The sequence below is a fragment of the Arachis stenosperma genome, chromosome 8, assembly GCF_014773155.1.
Source record: "Arachis stenosperma cultivar V10309 chromosome 8, arast.V10309.gnm1.PFL2, whole genome shotgun sequence".
In the NCBI taxonomy this organism is placed as follows: domain Eukaryota; kingdom Viridiplantae; phylum Streptophyta; class Magnoliopsida; order Fabales; family Fabaceae; genus Arachis; species Arachis stenosperma.
In genome coordinates this window covers 22,055,221-22,075,190 of record NC_080384.1, presented here as the reverse complement: position 1 = coordinate 22,075,190, position 19,970 = coordinate 22,055,221, and the positions used below count along the sequence as shown (strand labels likewise).

Here is a 19,970-nt window from a genome sequence, read left to right as displayed (position 1 = left end):
GTGAATCAATCTCTCTCCATCTATCTATGTCCTTCCCCTTTCATCTTGGTCCTTTTAATCCTTTCTACCAGAATTCTGGCGCCAAAATGGGTCCAGAACTCTCCAAAATCTCCAGGCACGTGTTGCTTTAATGAGATCACATGTGGACTACGACGCGTGCACGCACGGTACACGTGCGCGTTCTCGCCCGATTCCACAAGGTGCGCGCGAGCGCCTTGTGCGCGTGCGCGTGCTTGGTCGAATTCTTTTCTTTTGCTTTTTTATGCTTCTCTCCATTTGTATGCTTCCTTCCTTGCTCCTTTGATCCATGCCTAGCCTATTTCAATCCTGGAATTACTAGCAAACACATCAAGGCATCTTATGGAATTAAGGAGGAATTAGAATTCATCAAAATAAGGCTTAAAAAGCATGTTTTTACACCTAAGCACAAATACGGGAGAGATTACAAAATCATGCTAATTCCTTGGCTAAATGTGATAAAAGGTTGATGAAATGCTCTAAATTCAATACAAGATAAACCTTAAAAATGGGGTTTATCACTTATTGCAATTCCTCTATCTCAATCTGTCCAACTGCCTTTTTGCGGAACTCATCCAAAGTCTCAGGTTTGGCCACAACAATTGTTTCTTGGAACTTCCTTGGCCGAAGACAGCTTTTTAGAGCGTGCAGATGCACATCTGGGTTGAGGTTATGGATCTCCATTGCAACTTTAGCAACCTCATCATCTAGTTTGAGGCTTTCATGTTGTTCCTATTTGATAGTGCTGAGGTAGTCAGAATCATGGACGTATATCTTGGACGTCACAAAATTGTTGATGAACATATCAGTGAGCTCGTCAAAACTTGATACAGAATCTACAGACAAAGAAAATCAAACTAAGGCAGCACCATCTAAAAAAGTAGAAAAAGAACGACAAATTATAGGGTCAAATGCACCGTTTAAAAACATCATCAAGTGGAATTTTGTGATGTGAACACTAGGGTCGCCGAAACCCTCGTAAGGCTTCAAAGTTGTAGATAGGGTAACATTTTTAGACATCTAAAAGTCCATGATCTTTTTTTAGAATGGATTTGTTCGCTTTTTGGACTTCGTTTGAATGATTTTTACTTCCTTATGATCCTCCATGTTATGATCATCATGGCTATTTCTGTTCTCAACATTCTTCAGATCTTCTCCATCATTCTGGACATTTTGGTTTTGATTTTGTAATTCATCCATTTTCTAAACCTCGGCATGTAGTTTTGCATTTAAAGCCATCAAATCGTCTTGGGTTGGAGGATTTGTTGGTTCTTCCGCTATAGTTCAAATCATGCAATATAGGTTTAAGAACCAATAAAACAGATAATAGTGAGGTATTAAAGTTTGGCTCCACGATGGGTGTCAAATGTTTTGTGCTGCCTGGAGCCCCTGAGTTATATCTCGACTTTGAGAAAATCGTTTGTCTTTCTTTCCTTAACGTGCTCCGAGCTTTGTTGAATATCTGGCGAGCGTGATACCTGCAAAAAGGACTCTAATGCTCAAGTCAATAAATGAAAAATAATTATTAGCACTTCTCTGATTAAATCCAAATTCAGTCTCTTTCTTGTTCACCTCCAGTGGCTTGATATATAGTTGAATAATTAGGAATTTTCTCCCCCTCTCTGTCTGTTATTGAGTGCCGACTTATAAGAGTAGTTGGTGAGTGAAGATTTGGTAGTCGTTTTATATTTTGACTTAGTCAGCGAGTTATAAGTTGTTGTTGAGTTTATAGGAACGAATCAGTTGTAATGAATTTTTTTTTCAAAAAATGGAGGGTACGATTGTTTGTGTGTGTTAGTGGTTGACTCTCTTCAAAATCAAATTTTTTTACCACTCAAATGGCCTTCTAAAAGTGATATTTCATTGAAGAGATGTCAATGAGTTCTTTCAATTTGGTTGTGGATAGATATGTATTAGAGAAAGGAACAACTGATGCATGCGTGACATATCCCCGTTGCCATCAAATCGAATGGTCTGACTTCCAAGCACAATTTGAACAGTCCGATCTTGTCTTCTCTCAAATTGGATGGTCAATTTTTTGGTGAGCTATGCAGCACTGTTTTTCACCTTTGTCAAACACCTCTAACCCTAAATAAGACTGCTAATTATGTCTCTCGCTCCAATATAAAAATTAAAAAATGTTGACTCATGTGTCCTTGTTATTTTTATGTAAATTTATATTTTTTATTTTAGGCTTTGAACCTTCGACTGAATTTTGTATATATGTGTTGAAATTTGAAGTAATGAACAATATTCAAAAGCATTTTGTAAACTTTTCGAGTTAAAAAATTCATCAAGAAAATAATAAAAAGTAGGTTAGAGATACGAAATTAGCATTATTATCTTATTTTGAGTTACTAGTGTTCTTAGTTTATCATTTCAAAGATAAAAATGTACTTGCAAAGATTTCGACACTCAAATTAACATGGATCTTGAGAGATACTAAATTAGAAATTATACTTAAATGTACATATTTATAATAGTGCATATATCAAGGGTTATAAATCATCACTACTAGAAAAATAATTTTTTGCAGTTAATATTTTGTTTTTAGCGATAATAAAAATAGCCACTAATATATATTGGTAATTAGATATTAACTATCTTATGTTTTGTTGGTAAAAAACTTTTTAATAACCACAAAAAAGTATATAATTGTTGTTATAATATATAGTAATAATGATAAATATATAATTGTCGCAAAAATATAAATTAAATAAGACATATAGTGATTATTATGTTATTATCACTAAAAATTTGCCACTAAAAATTATTTTTGTTATAGTGTATTATGAGCTCATTTCTTTATGTGACTATGAAGCCATAAATGACCTTTTAGGCTAAGTTGAGTATAGGATATAGAGAGTTGCTTTTTTTTTTTTTTTGTTCCTTTTATGATAAACTCGACGCTTTAATCATATATATCACTTTAAGAAAAGAATGGTGGATTGGTGGTTACAATATAGTTATCAAACTCGTAAAGCTTAGTTATTAGGGATTAAGTTGAATGATGAGAATTTTTTTTTTTTCGGGGTAATGTCTTTCTTAAAATCCATGAAAACCCTCAATCCTCAAAGAGAGTCCTTGAGACTTTGGATATTCTTGAACTCTCCTCTTAGTATTGGACTTGGAAAAATAGTTTAGAACAAATTTTCACTTTGAACTCGAGATTAAGACATTAAGTTCCGAGCTTTAGTGCATCACAAGTGCCAACTTGTTAAAATTTTGACGTCAAATTATATAAAATTCAAGTTCTAATCATAAATTCTATCAATTATAAGTTATTACCTTGATTTGTGAGTTTTGGAGTTGGATATTTTTTAATTATATTTTCATATAATACGGTTTCAAGACCAAGAATTGATAATTTAATTTCTTGAATTGTCAAAGTGAAGTTTTCTTGATGTTTTGATTTTCTGATTTTTTGGACTTTCATGATGGATACCCCAAACTCGTAATTTGTAGATTCAAACATTCGAGTTTTTGAAATTCCAACGAAGACAGATAAAAAATTCAAAATATCATAATTAATAATTAATTAATTTGTAGTTTTATTCAAATTCAATTCAAAAGATCACAAAATGCTTCTTTTTTTTTTCTACGGTATACCCCAATCCGACAGGTCAAGGATTAATCCGCCGCGATATTAAATTTCATTTAAGGATTTGTCGCTGGTCATTAAGTTGTTGTATGGTCATAAAATGCTTTTGATCAAACACGTCTTCATTTTTTTAAAATTTTTTTAACACCTTCATCTCATTTTTTTTTAATATCCGAACAACATATAGTTTTTTGTTTTTGGATAGGTTCCATTTTCTTTCTTTTTTTTTTGGGATAGGTTTCATTTTCTTTGTTAGGGTAGCTTTCGTTTTCTTGTTTTGGACTTGGTTAGGTAGCTTTCTTTTGTAGGATTTTCTTTCATGAAGGGGCATTAAGAGTATCCACAACCGCTTTAGATTCCAGTTTCAATTTCAACCTGTCTCATACCTAGATCCCAAGTGATATTGAGCCCATCATAAATGCCCAAAGTTCTCCTTTAAAGACTGAACATGCTCCTATTTTTCTTTTTGTTGGACGGAAGTAGTGAACTTCTGTAGGGTTCAGGCCTTTTGGGGTATTAGGCCGATTCATTGTACCAAACACATTTCTAGGCCTCTTCACTCTAATAAGCCAATCTATTGCTTCTATTGGGCTGGCAATGTAGAAAATAAAAAATAAAAACTGAAGGTTATGTTGCCAAAAATCTGTTAAATTAGACTTTATTTGGTTAGAATCTCATAAAAGGAAGATGTTTCCATTTTATAGACTAGGATTTGAAATAAGAATACATTGTTACAAGTCATTTACTTAAAAGACAAACGATGGACTGTGAAATATTTTTCATATCTAAAGTAAAATTTAAACTCCTAATATTTTAGTTAAGAGACCAAATGATGAGTCATCAAACCAGACTCATGTCATTATTTCCTTTATCAAATTTAGTGTCTATACAACATCACGTCCAAAAAAAGAAAAGTGTCTATACAACATTACAACATCAATCGTGGAAATAAATTAACAGTAAATGACTAAAATTAATAAGAGAGATATCATCTCATTATCCATTCGCTGAGTAACAAAATCATGAAGTAATCGACTGGAAAATAAGTTGAGATTTATTAACTATAGTGTACAAGAGAAAAATTGAAAACTTAACGCAATAATTCAATGCTGAGAATTATCTGCATGGATCTCCATGGGAACTATCTGTTTTCCAAAGTCAACATGGAACAACTAAATTCAAGAAACTTAATAGAAAAATGCTCATGACATTAAATTCTTACCTACAATCACATGGAAACCGTGGAATTTTAATAAAAATAAGGCTTCTTGAGTGGATGAAATACACTCAAAACATAAAAATTATGATGAAGAAATCATTCAAAACAACTTTTAAATTACATTAAAAGAAAATACAATCATACACAAGATATTATATTTGGGGTATGCAAGCAACTACATTCATTATTCATATTACAAAGAACAGAGAGATTTTCTAGGAGAAAACACATCAACACCGAACTATAAGGAGAATTATTCAGCTACATAAACAAAACAGGCACATAGATACACTGACAACAATGAATGTCACCGATTATTGTAAAGATTTCTGAAGCATCTCTACCACTTGGCTCATGGTGGGTCTTTTGTCCCTCTCATCCTCTACACATTGCAAAGCAACTCTAGCCAAAGCTTCCAACTTATTTTCATCATAATCACCTTCTATGGTGGGGTCTAAGATTTCACTAACCCAACCACAACGAAATCCCTTATTCTGTTTCTCTCTCAGCCATGCAACCAGGTACATATGTTGATTATTCTCTACTCCATCACTACTAATCCCAAGGTTCTTGGTTACGCTCTTTCCAGTGAACATTTCCAACACAACAATTCCATAGCTATAAACATCAACCTTGGAGGTTATTGGGAGGTTCAAAACCCACTCAGGAGCCATGTATCCTCTTGTTCCTCGTATCTTGGAAAAGCTAGAGTACTTATTAGTGTCACTTCTTTTAAGCAACTTGGACAATCCAAAATCAGCTACCTTTGGTTGAAAATTAGAATCAAGAAGAATGTTCTGTGGCTTTACATCACAATGCAAAATCCAATCCAAACACTCATCATGAAGATAAGACAAACCTTTGGCTGTACCCAACGCAATCTCAAACCTTTTGGACCAATCCAATAATCTATTTGTCCTAAGATTCTCGGCAAGAGAACCATGCTCCATGTGCTCATAAACCAGGAGCCTGTGTTTCCCTTCAGCACAGTATCCCCACATCTCAATCAAGTTCATGTGATTGAGCCTTCCAATGCTTCTCACTTCAGCAAGGAACTCCTCTTCTCCTTGATTCGCTTCCATGAGTCTCTTCACGGCCACCACTCTTCCATCAGAGAGTACACCTTTGTATACAATCCCCCATGCACCCTTTCCAATCTCTTGGCTAAACCCTTTGGTGGCTTGTTTCAGTTCAGAGTAACTGAATCTCCTAAACCCTGCAAAGCCTAAGTCATACACTCGTTCATCTGCACCAGAATGCACCCTAAACCTTACCAAAAAGTACCAAACCACAAATATGCACAGCATTTCAAATATCCCAACTCCTCCGGCGAACCATAACAAGAACTTAACATATCTGCTCACCTGCCCTTTGATATAAATCCTCTCAAGTTGTATTGTTTCTGCACCCACAGGACAATCAAGATTGTTGTGTCTATCAACGATTGAAACTTGATCATCTTGAAAAGAATAGGTACTATTGACTGGCAGTTTCAAAAGAAATTCAGCATCAAAATATGGGATGCGATATGCATTCCGCAACTGAACCTTGACAAAACAATTGTTGGTACCAGAGGCCTTGTTATAAGTGTACTGAACGCCTTTGCAATCACATAGTTGGAGGCAGAACTCTTTACACTGATCTAATGTGTAATTTGTCATGAGTCCATAATCATAGCCATACAACTCCACGTTGCTTATAGATAAGAACTGTGACGACGACGCACTTTCATTGTTCTTGCAAGATAGAGAAAATTTGGGTTCGCAGCCATAAGACCAATCATTTGAATACTTCATCTTATGACCGGGAAGGCAAGAGCATTTAATGGAAGAATCAGTATGGTAAGTGCACAAACTATTGGGCCCACAAACGCCATGGATCCTGCATGGTCTTGAATAAGCTTGCCAGGAAACATACCAGTCATCTTGATCACTGCTACGGCTATAAACACGAAGGTTTCCATTGGGATCAAGGGTCAACCTTCGCTGGATGACGGAACCGTGATCGGAAGTGGTGAAAGTGAAATTATCTGAGGAAATGAAGGTGCCAAGAGTGTCCAAGACTGCAACTCTGCTGCTGTTGTAACTACTCCTGAAGTTGGCCCAGTTCAGATTCCAAGGATCTGGCCAGTAGATCCCTGAAACTTCGGGGCCATTGTAAACAAGACGAAGAACGTTATCGTTGTCGAAAAACAACGTGTACAAACCAGTGGACTTGTTTGTCTGGCTTTTCGAAGAGATTACTTTGGTAAATCGGGCGAACACTTGCTCAGGAAGAAGAGTATCCGTAGGGAAATCAAAGCTTTGCCACAACACGGTGCTGTTCATGTCCTCCGTTAGAACAAGGTTGCCGGTGTCATACAGAACCAAATGCACGGTAGAAGACGGCGATGAAACGGTGTCTGTTGACCAAACATGGGAATTATCGGCATCCACTAGAACAAGGTTACCATTGGCGAGTAGGGAGAGCTTTGATTTCTTTCCGTTGACTGGTTCGTCACGATTTGCCATCCATACAAGAGTAGGGTTTCGGGAAAACCAAACGCCAAAGCAATAAGCGTTTTCGCCAATCGCGTAGAAGCCAGCAGAAAAGGTGCCCTTGGGTGACACTATAACGTCGTTTGGTTTATCTACTGACATTGATGAACCTTGGATTAGAATGCTATGGTTTCTTGTTGAACATGAAAGCTTTATCGACAATACTAAACAAAGGAGAAAAAATATTAATGTTGATATATTGATGATAGCCATGGACGCTGGTTAGTGTGATCAACATTGAAGCACCAAGATTGATATATATACAGAACAAATTTATGCAGGTGTCATAAGTGATCATCATCAGTTGCATTATTTAATTTAATTACGAGAATTGTTGTACGTTGACATCTTAGCTATATTGAATATTTAAAGATAGCAAGACTGTGACATTCCCAGAAGACTTTTTCAGTTTTTCTTGTTGAAATACCATGGAAAATGAATTTGTTCGAAGAAAGGGTACGGTTGTAATTATACAATCACCAAAAATACATTAAGCAGCTGTGGAGGGTTTAGATTTTTTATATTAATATACAAATACAATTAATAGAACACGTTACTTATAAAAATAAAATAAAATTAATTGAACATTTGATCATGTTACAATAATGGTGTCTTAGGTGCATTCGTATTATTTTAGTAAAGGACTATCAATTTCTATATTTATATACTATTAGATTGGGATGTGTACTGGGGAAAATAACATATGGAATTCAAACATACGCACAAAAGATATATCACTAGGTCCATCATTATTTTACTCATATACAGCTATAGGATGTAGACGCCAAAATGATCTAAAGTTGATAAAACATCTTGCATATAATAAATAAATGTTGTAGTCAATCCTAAACATTCTCATTCTTCTATCTTCCTGCTTATGTAAATATATACTAAATAGTAAATTTCTAGTTGATAAGTTACTTTTATGTTTTATGTACTGTTCCATTTCACTAATAAAAAACATCCAAAAATAAATTGACAAAGATAGGTCCAATTAATTGTTTCTTTGGTGCATAAAAAGATTTAAGTTGGAAGAAAATCTTGCTCTGAGGTTACAGGCTATAGCAACATTTGCAGATACAATCAACTAATAAGAAAAAATAGTATAAGCCAACCTGGTGAGTGGTGACGTTGGTCTAAATTGTTGAAGTCTTGAGTTCTCGGGCGCAGCCAATGGCCCACACAACATTGAACCAGTTTTCCACTCTCCATGACCCCAAAAACAAAAAAAAAAATCAGTTTTCCACTCTCCCTTGTCCCTTCGCAGTTCCCATTTGGCTGGGACTAATTTTTAATAACCCAAATCAATTCAAATGGAAGATATTTCATAGTACAATATGTGGATTTAAAATCTAAAGCGTTGTGAAAAATTGACCGTAAAAGAATGGAATACAAGAGAATACTAAAGATAATTCTACCTACACTAATACAAATTTCAGAATCACTGAATCTACAAATGAGGGTCAGCACTCAGCAGCATATGCATATTCCTTCAGTATGTGTTACTCTTTCTTTTACCCTGAAACTTTGGGTTTTACAAGACAGAGCAGCAGTGAATATAATATAACAACACTATAATTTTGATCAGCCACGTATTAGGGCAGCATTTCTGCTGAATTATGCACAATAAATCCTACGTAGTCCCCTCCCCTCCCTAACCCTAGTCACCTTGTTTGTTGGTGCTGTTCTCAATATCATCAGGGACATGATAAGTAGAAAGGAAATATGTACTCTGATTTCTTTGCAAGAACCTGAAGCATAAAGGGATACTTAGTTAACCCCAGGAAAATATAGTATTTCACTTCAAACAAGGAAGAAACCAATGATACCTTAGAATGTCAACTAATTGGGCTTGGAGTTCTGTCATTGACTCCTCTTCAATGCTAGCATGGGACAACAGCTCAGGCAACTTAACTTCAAATTTAGAAAATTCGTACCAGCCATTAGAAACCCATATCATTAGTTAGTACTTCTAATAATAAAGTTTTGGAAAATGCAAACTTATAAGAACTGAGATAATATGATAAACCCTTATGCAATGCAAGGCTATGTTTGAAAGTTTCCATTACAAACTGGTGTAGAAAGTGAGTCAAGATTCCAGGAGTCATGCCAGATGGCCAAATAATTGGTCATAATATAATACCTTTCTGTTTAACTCACATTGCAAAGACAACAAATGTATAATTCAAAATAATTGATAAGCTTCTCTAGCACAGATGATGAGCATACCAAATAGACGTAACAAATGCTCAGCACCATATACAGTGGAAGGAGTGGTATTATCAGGACATGCTTCTTGGTACTGTTGACGCTCATTCTTGTACAAAAGCTTCACCGGCAGTGCTTTATCAAAGTAACAACACAATCCTTTCAAAATTTCTTCAACTGAATCTGATATCCTACGTCAAACATAAGAGTAATAAACAGTAACAATAAGAGCAGTGTAAGTAAAATACAAAGACAACACCCCAGAAGTCAAGTGCAGAACAAATCAAGAAAATAATTCAATTTGCCAAAAAGACAGAAGAAAATAAAGCAGGCAGATTTTTGGGCAAATAAACAAATCTTGATGGAACTTGCTACTTAGTCATGATTTTTGAGGGTTAAACAACAAAAAACTATATCATAATAATAAAAAAAAATGACCATTCTCACTTTTTAATGACTACTTCTAAGCGTAATGATTTATAATGTGTCTAGAATAGGGGCTTTTATTTGTAGTAGTAGTAGTAGTAGTGTTGAATACCATGTTAAAAACCAAAAGCTACCATCTAAACTGCTCAACCTACCCATTTCCCACAAAAATTATTCTGAAATAATAATAAAAATAATTCACCATACACTCTGATTTCCAACAGAAAATGTTTAAAGATAATGCTTAAGGGTGGGTGCTTCAGCATGAACTTACAAGCCACATTTCTTCAATCTGTAATCAAAATAATTCTTCATTATGTCATTCACATTAGGGGTGCGAGGAAGTTTAACAAGCTGCAGAAAAAAAAAACGATAAGAATAAAAATACTGGTCCAATAATTTCAAAATGACAAAAAGGTTTCTACTGTTTGAAGAAAAATTGTGTTGAGTAACAATTATATCAACTTGCTTGTAAAGGACTTAAGACAAGGGTTCAACTCTGTAAATAAAACTAATATATATAAAATAATAGCACTACCTTGCCCAGATGGGTGATAAATTCACAATCATCAACTAATTGCTTCCTTAGAGTTGGTGGAATCTGAATGCTGACAAGCTTGTCAGAAGGGACCTCTGGTTTTTCCTATCAGTGAACAAAACCTCGAATCAATTAAATTATACCATATAGCCAAAAGACTTTAGAAGCACCATCTCCTCATCTCACCCCTCAGGGGAAATATGAGATAAAAGTTACATATTTCCATTCCAACTAATTTGAATGACAATTTATGCTAATGCACATTTTAAATGAAATTCAAAGATTTGCTGGTGCTCAATTAGTGCCCTATATTACTTAAAATGAGAGTGCAAATCAGACATCAAAGTGTACAATCAGTGCCATACACATTAAAATTCAAAATGATGGTGCACCTTAATTGGAGTTTCACTCTTTCGTTTCCTGCCTCTGCTTTCTGCATTGCAATTTTTCCCAAACAGGTCAGAGAAAAAGTAGGGCCAAGACTAAGTAAAAGTCCATTTGAAACATATACAAATGCGGTAAAAACTCATAACGTCCTTGTATCCATGATATAAGCTAAGGTAACTTAAATAAAAACAAGAAATCCATTTAGCATATCTTAATGAGAAAATGACAGCAACTTTTAGATCACATGCAAGGGATTGTGCATGTTCCTAATGTTGTGAGTGAGAGCCCCAAATTGTGGACAGTGAATGCTGAAAAAGGTTAAAATTCCAAATAATGCATATATAAACACCCACATGTTACTCTTAGGTGAGAAAAAGAAAGGAAATACGTACCAGTTGGTTCTATTATGACAGAAAATGGATATCCCAAAGTTATTAACACACGAGGCTCAAACTTAAGAATCCAAAGGGGTAATTGCTAAAGTATCAGGAGCTTAATAGCTGCCGGTAGCCCGGCATTTAGTACGAGCTATGTAAAGTATAATTTAGCCATGAGTAGTTAGTGATGTATAGAGTTAGCAGTCAATGTATGCAGCATATAAACCCTGAACATACTCAACATAACTGAGTCTCATATTGAAATTCACACCACATTTTGTTACATATAAAGTAATATCAATTCATCTATGTGAGGTTTCCAGTTTGTGAACTAACGTCGTGAGAAATCGATCCTTACAATCTCAACAAGCATATTACTTCAACAAGCATATTACTTGCATATAGGTATACTGCTATAAGAAATTAAGAATTATAACGCATCACCCTACAAAGTAAAAAATATAGCAGTATAAAAATCTTTTCCTCCCCATCCCTCTGTCACCCCAAGAAACACAATGTACATTGAGTCATATGCATCTCACACTAGTATACTACTCTAAAGTCTAAAGTCATCAACACTTAAATTAAGTCATGCTGCAAAAGCATTCAAGAAAGGAGAAAAATAGTATAGCAGAGAATTTCAGTGGTAAGTAGAGCAAGGAAAAGAAATATCTAACCATTGTTAGGAGTCTTTGGTTTGTTGAAGGATGCACGGTGAATCTTTGTACTTTTGTCATGACCAAATTTCTCATCAATGGCGAGCTTTATCTGCATATTCTCCTCTGTGTCTTTCATCAAACAATCAGTTGCAAGCCATTCATCCCAGCTGCATTTAATAATAAAAACAAACACACAGAAACGTTGAGAAAACCGAGCTCGCAGTTGGTGCTGATATCTCGAGTAAGACGAGAGAAAATTCCCACCTTTTCTTCCAACCCTGAAATTGAAAAAACAAAATTACCAAGACATCCAAGAAAAAACAAAATTGAGAAAAGAAAAGGAGCTCAGAAGAAAATTATGCTTACCAAATAATGAACAAAACAGCGCCACTGGCCCTCTTTGAATTCGACCTGCCTAACCTTTTGAAAGAAGACAAACATCTGAGTTTATTTGAAAGTGTGGAAGAGAACAAAGTAAGGGTAAGAGTGTGAGTGAGTTGCTTCACCTTGGCTTCGTAAAATCGACCTTTGTGTTTAGCGAGGACCTTCTCGGCGACGGCGAACGGAGGCTGGGATTTGGAGCTGTCAGTGTGTGTTGGCGTCGCAGAATCCATGGCGGAGTCTTCAGCTTCCCTATTTCCGTTACATGCGTTGGAACTTGGAACTCCCCATTTTTTTTTTTTTTTTGCACTCACTCGCTCTGAATCTAAATCTCGATCTTCTCTTTTCTTTGGTTCTGAGATTCTTCTTACTCACTCGTTATTCAGTATTCGCTACTCAAACCGTCAAACGAATTTCTTTCTTTCTTCCTAAATTCCTGATTTCATTTCTTGCGTATCTTTCGGGCTGTAAGAAGTAAGAACATAACCATAAAAATGAAGCTAAAAACCCCGCTTCCCGTGGGAAATAAGATATTATTATTATTATTTTGATGTACTGAAATTATAAAGCGTGGTCGATCATCGCGGCTAATTTTTTTTGTTATGAAAATAGAAGTGGTGATATATTAATATTATAATTTTTGGTATTTTTTAAAATTGTGGAAGTAAATAAATCAGAGAGTTCGATTTCTGTACTTCAAAATTTTTAATTTTTTTACCACAAATCGGACGGTCTGATTTGTGTACCTCTACAAATCGGACGGTCTGATTTCTGTACCTCTACAAATTGGACAGTCCGATTTGTGTACCTCTAGAAATCGTACGGTCCGATTTTTATACCTCTAATAAATCGGACGGTTCGATTTCTGCTTTTTTTGTTAAATGATTCCACATTTGAGTATAACATCCCAGCAATCCACATTTAAAAAAAATACCACTACTACTCTAATATTAAAAATAAAAAATTCACCATCGCTTCCGAAAGATGTTATTTTTGTTGATGTAATGTTATATAATTAGATAAATATATAAAATTATTTTATACAAAAAAATGAGTCAAAATTAAATTCTATTATTAATGTCCCTGCTAATATAAGTCAATTAACCAGTAAGCATTAAGCTTATAAAATTAGACTATTTACTCAATAACTTACAAATGGCAGGGCAGTGGAAACTTAAGCTTGGTATACGAAAAATGTTAGAAATTATTAAAATTTATTATTTTTTATTATCAGTCATTAATATTTAAAAATATATTATCAGAATACTAAATTAAAAAAATTAGACTAAAAAAATTAAATTAATAATTAAATGATAATTAAATTCTACTAACAAACTTCGTTAGCAAAAAAATTGCGCTATTAAATTTATGAACAATTATTAAACTCTTGTTACGATCTTATTTTGACTACATAGATTGATATTAACTTTTGGTACAACCCAGCATGTTTGTTATTAGAAAAACTAGTGTAAAACTCGCCATACGTGCGGGTCAAATGTTAATTTAATGTCAAAATTAGTTAGTAAATATTGATTTAAAAATTCACCGTATATAATAAAATAGTATACATTGATTAATACTAACAGTTATTATTTTTGTTTTAAAAAATATTTTATGCATAAAAACTTATTATATAAGATAAAATACTAATTCATCTTCTATTTTTGACAGTACAGATAATCTTTTTTTAACTCCATTATTATGTTATATTAGGGGACTCCACTTATATGTAAAAAAACTATTATGTATGTGTATTTAAATAAACTGTATAACACTATATTATTGTTATGCATCAAAAAATATAAAATAACTAATACAAATGATTTTTATTGTAATCACATAAGTAATGGTCAATAACTATGTTGTCGAATCTCTCGCAGTTTGCACACAAGTTTTTCCTATTATGGTTACATTACTATATGCCTAATATAAAATTGTTTGCCTAATTTTTTAAACAACGTATGTTTCATCATACAATATCTCGATACCCATCATGGTATAATGAATTAATTAGAACTCATTTGCTTAGTTCAGCCGTTTACAGAGATTTCAAATGTACACAATTAAGGGATAAGATTTATTTAAGATCGTATGAAACTTTTTCAAATATTTTACATACGAAATGAAATGGTCAAACTTACTAATTTCATTCTTTTTTTTTTAAGGGATTTCCATCCTTTTAAACTCTTTATTTCCAACCAAAATATTAATTGAAAGAGAGATCAGATGATTACAATCATCAAAGCAAAACAATCCTATTTCAGCATTTTGCACCACTTTCTTCCCCTTTATATGTGATGGTGCTGCAATACATACCCTCTTATATACTTCATGTCCTGCATAGTTTCTAATTCTCGCTATTATTCAATTTCTTCCATGTATTGTCCTTTAACAACATTAATGTATTTATATAGGATATTCGGTAGGTAAGAAGTTTTCGAATAATGTTCCCGGACAGAATTACCTAAAATCTATCAAATTCAAACTAAGTAAAAAAACTTTTCCAAATAATAAGCACCGAATGCATAGCCTTTAAAACAATGCACGAAGATGAGGAAAACATTAGAAAAGGAATGAACCAATCGAGACTAACACAAAGCGCATATATATATATATATATATATATATATATATAATGAAGAGAAAGAGGAATATTAGCTAATAAATTATTACTATTTAAAAAAGGTTTAAATGATTTATTGACATAAAAAAGTGAGAGTAAAAATAAAACAAATAAATTTGTAGCAGTGAAACTTTTTAATTGCAGAAACTTACACAAATTAGTTTGCCTTTTTATCTGGGATTATTTGGAGAGTGAAAATAAAACAAATAAATAAGAAAAAAAGACAAAGCACAATCTAGAAAGTAGAAACAAATCTAAATCAAGCATTGGCCAAAAATCAACAATAGAGAAGGATCACAGTATCATGCTCACACATTATCTCAACACAACTCACAAAAATCCATTTATATCAATATGTAGCAGTTTGCAACAAAGACAAAGACAGAAATATTTAAATTTTAAGGTAAAAAATGTCGGAAAAAAAAAAGCAATAAGAAACTGGTCTTACAAACAACTATAGATTAGATATTTGTTCATGATAAAAAATACGGAAAAGCTCTGCATACAAGCCATTAGGGCTTGTATGCTCTATAAGTACATTAAACAAATACGCGCTGCTCCACGTACGTTGATTACACGCGCTATATAACATCCCGCGTATATCTAACTACCAAATTTAAAATATTTGTTTCCTTCTTCGTTTTCGATATTTTGAGATTTGGTTGTTCTTCTTCTCGCGCGTCTTCCTTCCTTCTTCTCCATCGTTCTTTTGCTGTCCTTTTCTCACTGGTATGTTCTTCGTTTACGTTACCTTTTTCTCTCTCTGCAACTCGACCTTCGTTTTCTATTTTGATTTGTTGTTTTCTGAAATCAAAGTTTGAACTCGTTTTGAAGATAATGGATCATTCAACCTCTGATTGTCAGCTGAATCCAGGCGAAGTGGATTATGAGTTTGAATTTAACGAATTTCCTGAGATTTGATTTACATAAGATTAGTATGATTTTTCTTTCAGTAATTGGTATAGCATTGTGTAGTTGAAAAATTGCTGAACATTGACTGTGAAAGTAACACGTTAACATGAATCTGTCCATTCAATGTATTAGTTGTGACTAATTACCTGGAATTTATAGCAGACGCTCGGATGTAGATCAATTCTTCTTTGGGTGTATTTTAGCTAGAAGTGTGGGTGTATCTACACTTTACTGGTTTTTTGTTATTTTAATTGAGTTGTTGTTGTTCAGGTGTATTATATCAGACACGATTGGGTGTGTTTTTAGTTTTTGACATGGTGTATTCTGCAGCCTGAGTATTTACAGTTTATGGCTTTAAAGGTCATTCTGTAGTTTTGTTGAGGCTCGGGTGTATCATATTAGACATAATTGGGTGTATTTGAATCATATATATGGGTGTATTTACAGTCTGACACGGTGTATTGTGCAGCCTCTCTCGGTTGTTGATGACGAGCTTGTTCCGAAGGTCGGAATGACCTTTACCACCCTTGAAGATGCTGGAAAATTTTACAGGGACTACGCCAAGGCTGCAGGTTTCTCTACAAGAGTTCGGTGCACAAATAGGAAGGGAAACGAGATTAAGAATCAACTGATTACATGTAGCAGAGAGGGAAAATGGAAATCTAAAATATCTCCGACCGAGAAGACCAATCCGACAGCCGGTCTAAACTGTCCTGCAAGAATTTATATACACACATTGAAGGATGTCGGTGCTTGGATCATTTCAAAGGTTGTGCTGGATCATTCACACCCCTGCTGTCCAAGCAAAGCAGAGATGCTCAAACAGCACAGGGAACTAAGCATGTCCATTCGTCGTTCGATAGAGAATAACGAGGAGGCTGGTATCAGACCAAGCAAAACCTACCAATCATTTGTTGCGGCTGCCGGGGGTCACCGCGAGTTAAACTTTATCGAAAAGGACGTGAGGAATTACATTACGAGGGAAGTGCGGAATGTTTCCGAACAAGAAGATGCAAAGGAATTCGGGAAATATTTCTTAAGAATGAAAGAGAAGAATCCGAATTTCTTTTTTGAGCTCAAACTCGAGGAGGATCAATCGATTAAGCTGGCTTTTTGGGCCGATGCAAGAAGCAGAGCCGCCTTTGAGTATTTCGGAGACGTCATTTCATTCGATACCACCTACAATACAAACAGGTAACAAACTGTCCCTGTTTATGATGCTAAATTAATTTATTTTTACGAATCCGCAGCAGAGGTGTATATTGGCGGTTTCATTGGGTGTATTCGAAGCTTTTGTTGAGGTGTATTTAATGATTTTGCATTCTGGACCATGGTAATTTGTTTCAGGTATAATTTGGTCTGTGGTTCTTTTGTCGGGGTGAATCACCACGGTCAGTCAACACTTCTCGGATGCTCTTTGATGAAGAACGAAGAAATTGAATCATTCAAATGGTTATTTCAATGCTGGCTTCGTTGCATGGGAGGAAACGCTCTGAAAGGGTTTCTCACCGATCAGTGCGCATCAATGAAAAGGGCTTTAGAGGCCTGTATGCCAACAACAGTGCACCGCTGGTGTATTTGGCACATCATGAAGAAGATTCCAAGCAAATTAAACGGGTACAAGGGACATGCGGATATCGAACAAGAAATGAGCCATGTTGTTTGGAACTCTCATAGCAAAGACTCATTCGATAGGAATTGGAACGATTTTCTGCTAAATTTTGGTCTTGCGGACAACAAGTGGCTTTCAGGTAATGTGTTTTTAAAATGTGTAGCAGAGGTGTAAATTGTATGTTCTCTCGGGTGTATTTTACAGTCTGTGTTTGGGTGTATTATGCAGATCTGTACGAAGACCGTCACATATGGGTTCCTATCTATCTGGATCACCACTTCTGGGCAGGGATGAGAAGCACTCAAAGGAGCGAGAGCATGCATTCATTTTTTAACAAGTACATCACCCGGAACAGCTCGCTTATTCAGTTCGTCAAATAATACGATAATTGCCTCGGAAGTAGGGAGCAAGCAGAGAGAGAATCAGACGCTGCAGATTTTCATACGGTCATACCGTGTGCAACCAAATCCTCCATTGAAGCTCAGTTTCAAGATGCGTACACTCATGCAAAGTTTAGGGAAGTCCAAGCGCAATTCAGAGGAAAGGCGAATTGCATCACCAGATTAAAGAATTCCGCTCTAGGCTATTCAATATACGAAGTCGGAGAACATGTTTCCAGCTCAATATTCAACAAGTTCGCTGTTACGTACGACTCAGTCGCAGTCGAGGTAAAATGCCAATGCTTATTATTCGAGTCGAGAGGGATACTGTGCCGTCACGCACTAAGCGTGTTAAGCTTCGAACAAGTAAGCCAAGTGTCCCCTAGATATATACTGGAACGATGGAGCAAGAAGGTAAAGAGGCGACACACACACATCAAGAGCAGCCACGACGAGCCACTAATTGAGCCAAGAAGCAAGAGGTTCGACCAATTGGTTTTTCGTTCGCAAAATATTTGCGAATTTGCCTCCGAATCGGAGGAGCTGACTGCAATTCTACACCGTACGTACGATAACGTCATGACCGAGATGGAAGCATTAAAAGCCAAAAGGAATGGGAGATCTTCTTTATCCCACGAAGACGCCAACTTGGAATCCGTTAACAAGCTTCAAAGTCCGCCAAGGATTCGAACAAGAGGACGTCCAAAAAACAGGCTAGGTTCAAAGCTAGAGAAACAGATTGCAAATGCCACAAAGAAGAAGAAGACGAAAGTTTTAAGCGAGGTACAAGGAAATGTTCTTTAAATTTGTGGCAATTGAGTTTATTTTTGTCGTTAATAGTTTAGCTAATGTGTGAGTGTTATATTCAGATAAATGTGTTTGATGCTGCATCAGCGGCGCATTCAAATTCCAACCAATATCAAGGACACGTTATGAATTATCAGCTCAGGGTACCAGCGGCAGGGGATAACTCTTTGGGTGTATAGTTTTATAGAATATGGGTGTAAAAGCCCTGTTTCTTTTGGGTGTATTTTTGTTAATTCACAATTTACATATAGACACATATATAGATACATATAGAATAAAAGCTGTAAAAATTCGCAGGTTATGGGTGTATATTTCATTTGATGTTTTTCTTCATATTTTAGTACATATAATTCATACATTTTGAGTACAGTGCAGACAGTTGGGTGTATAGTTTACGCAATCTTGGGTGTATTATTAGACTTGCGTTGGGTGTAACAGTTTATAATTTGCGTTCACCACCTGTAATACAGTTTTTAAGTACATCACAGACAGTTTACCAGCACAGATAGTTTAACTATGGGAAAAAATATACATGGAATAGAAGTTGTTGATAATTGGCAAATATTTACATCATTTGTTTAAATTACAAACTACGCAGCAGTTGGATTAACCAGTTTCTATATCAGCAGAATTAATCTGACAAAACGGACTCAATAATACAGAGGATGGCTTCGACAGCCTTATAGCACTACTCTCTCTAATTGCCCGATCTCTCTGTTTATTCATCTCACTGAATAGTATCCGGAAAGCATACTCCACTCTATAGTGGTCCACCTCCTCCTACAATTAAAAAGTATATTCTGTTTAAACAGCAATATTAATTCAGTAAAGTAATACAGAGTTATATAGTTCTAAAGACAGTTACCTGTGGCCAATTATCCCATTCATACTTCCCCTTTTTGATGTTTTCCGGTTCAATTAACTCAAGCCACTTCATAACGTAGATAGCGCAGTCATAGCTGAAAACGAAGAAAATAAATTACAAATCTCATTTAGAAAAGTTTAATGTTCAGACTCACAAATTTATACCTTGTTTTATGCCCTGATATTTTAGCATATGATGCTTTAATTTCCTTTTCCTTCTCGCCTTTCTCCAGAGGTTTCCCGCCGGCATTGTTATCAATCTTGAAAATACATATCCCTTAAATACCAAAACAAATCAGTAATACACCCGAATGAATGCACAGGATACACCCAACTGAATATGAAATATACACCCAACACAACCTTCGAAATAGACCTATCTATTAAAGTAAAGAAGACAGATGCAACTTACAGTGAATTT

The 19,970-nt window shown here is 35.0% G+C and overlaps 2 protein-coding genes across 2 annotated transcripts; both read right to left on the bottom strand.

Annotated features, from left to right (window-relative positions):
- Positions 1-4,987: 4,987 nt before the first annotated feature.
- On the bottom strand, positions 4,988-8,621 carry LOC130945007 (putative receptor protein kinase ZmPK1). The gene is made up of 2 exons (XM_057873643.1): positions 8,491-8,621; positions 4,988-7,467 (listed from the first exon to the last, which is right to left on the bottom strand). Exons 1-2 carry the CDS (start codon positions 8,585-8,587, stop codon positions 5,153-5,155), a joined length of 2,412 nt encoding a protein of 803 aa, XP_057729626.1. The 5' UTR covers positions 8,588-8,621; the 3' UTR covers positions 4,988-5,152.
- Positions 8,622-8,702: 81 nt separating this feature from the next.
- On the bottom strand, positions 8,703-12,858 carry LOC130945009 (protein MRG2-like). Its single transcript, XM_057873644.1, has 10 exons — positions 12,477-12,858; positions 12,337-12,390; positions 12,235-12,248; positions 11,989-12,137; positions 10,940-10,980; positions 10,548-10,652; positions 10,284-10,363; positions 9,605-9,774; positions 9,205-9,289; positions 8,703-9,126 (listed from the first exon to the last, which is right to left on the bottom strand). Exons 1-10 carry the CDS (start codon positions 12,582-12,584, stop codon positions 9,036-9,038), a joined length of 897 nt encoding a protein of 298 aa, XP_057729627.1. The 5' UTR covers positions 12,585-12,858; the 3' UTR covers positions 8,703-9,035.
- Between the last annotated feature and the right edge of the window lie 7,112 nt (positions 12,859-19,970).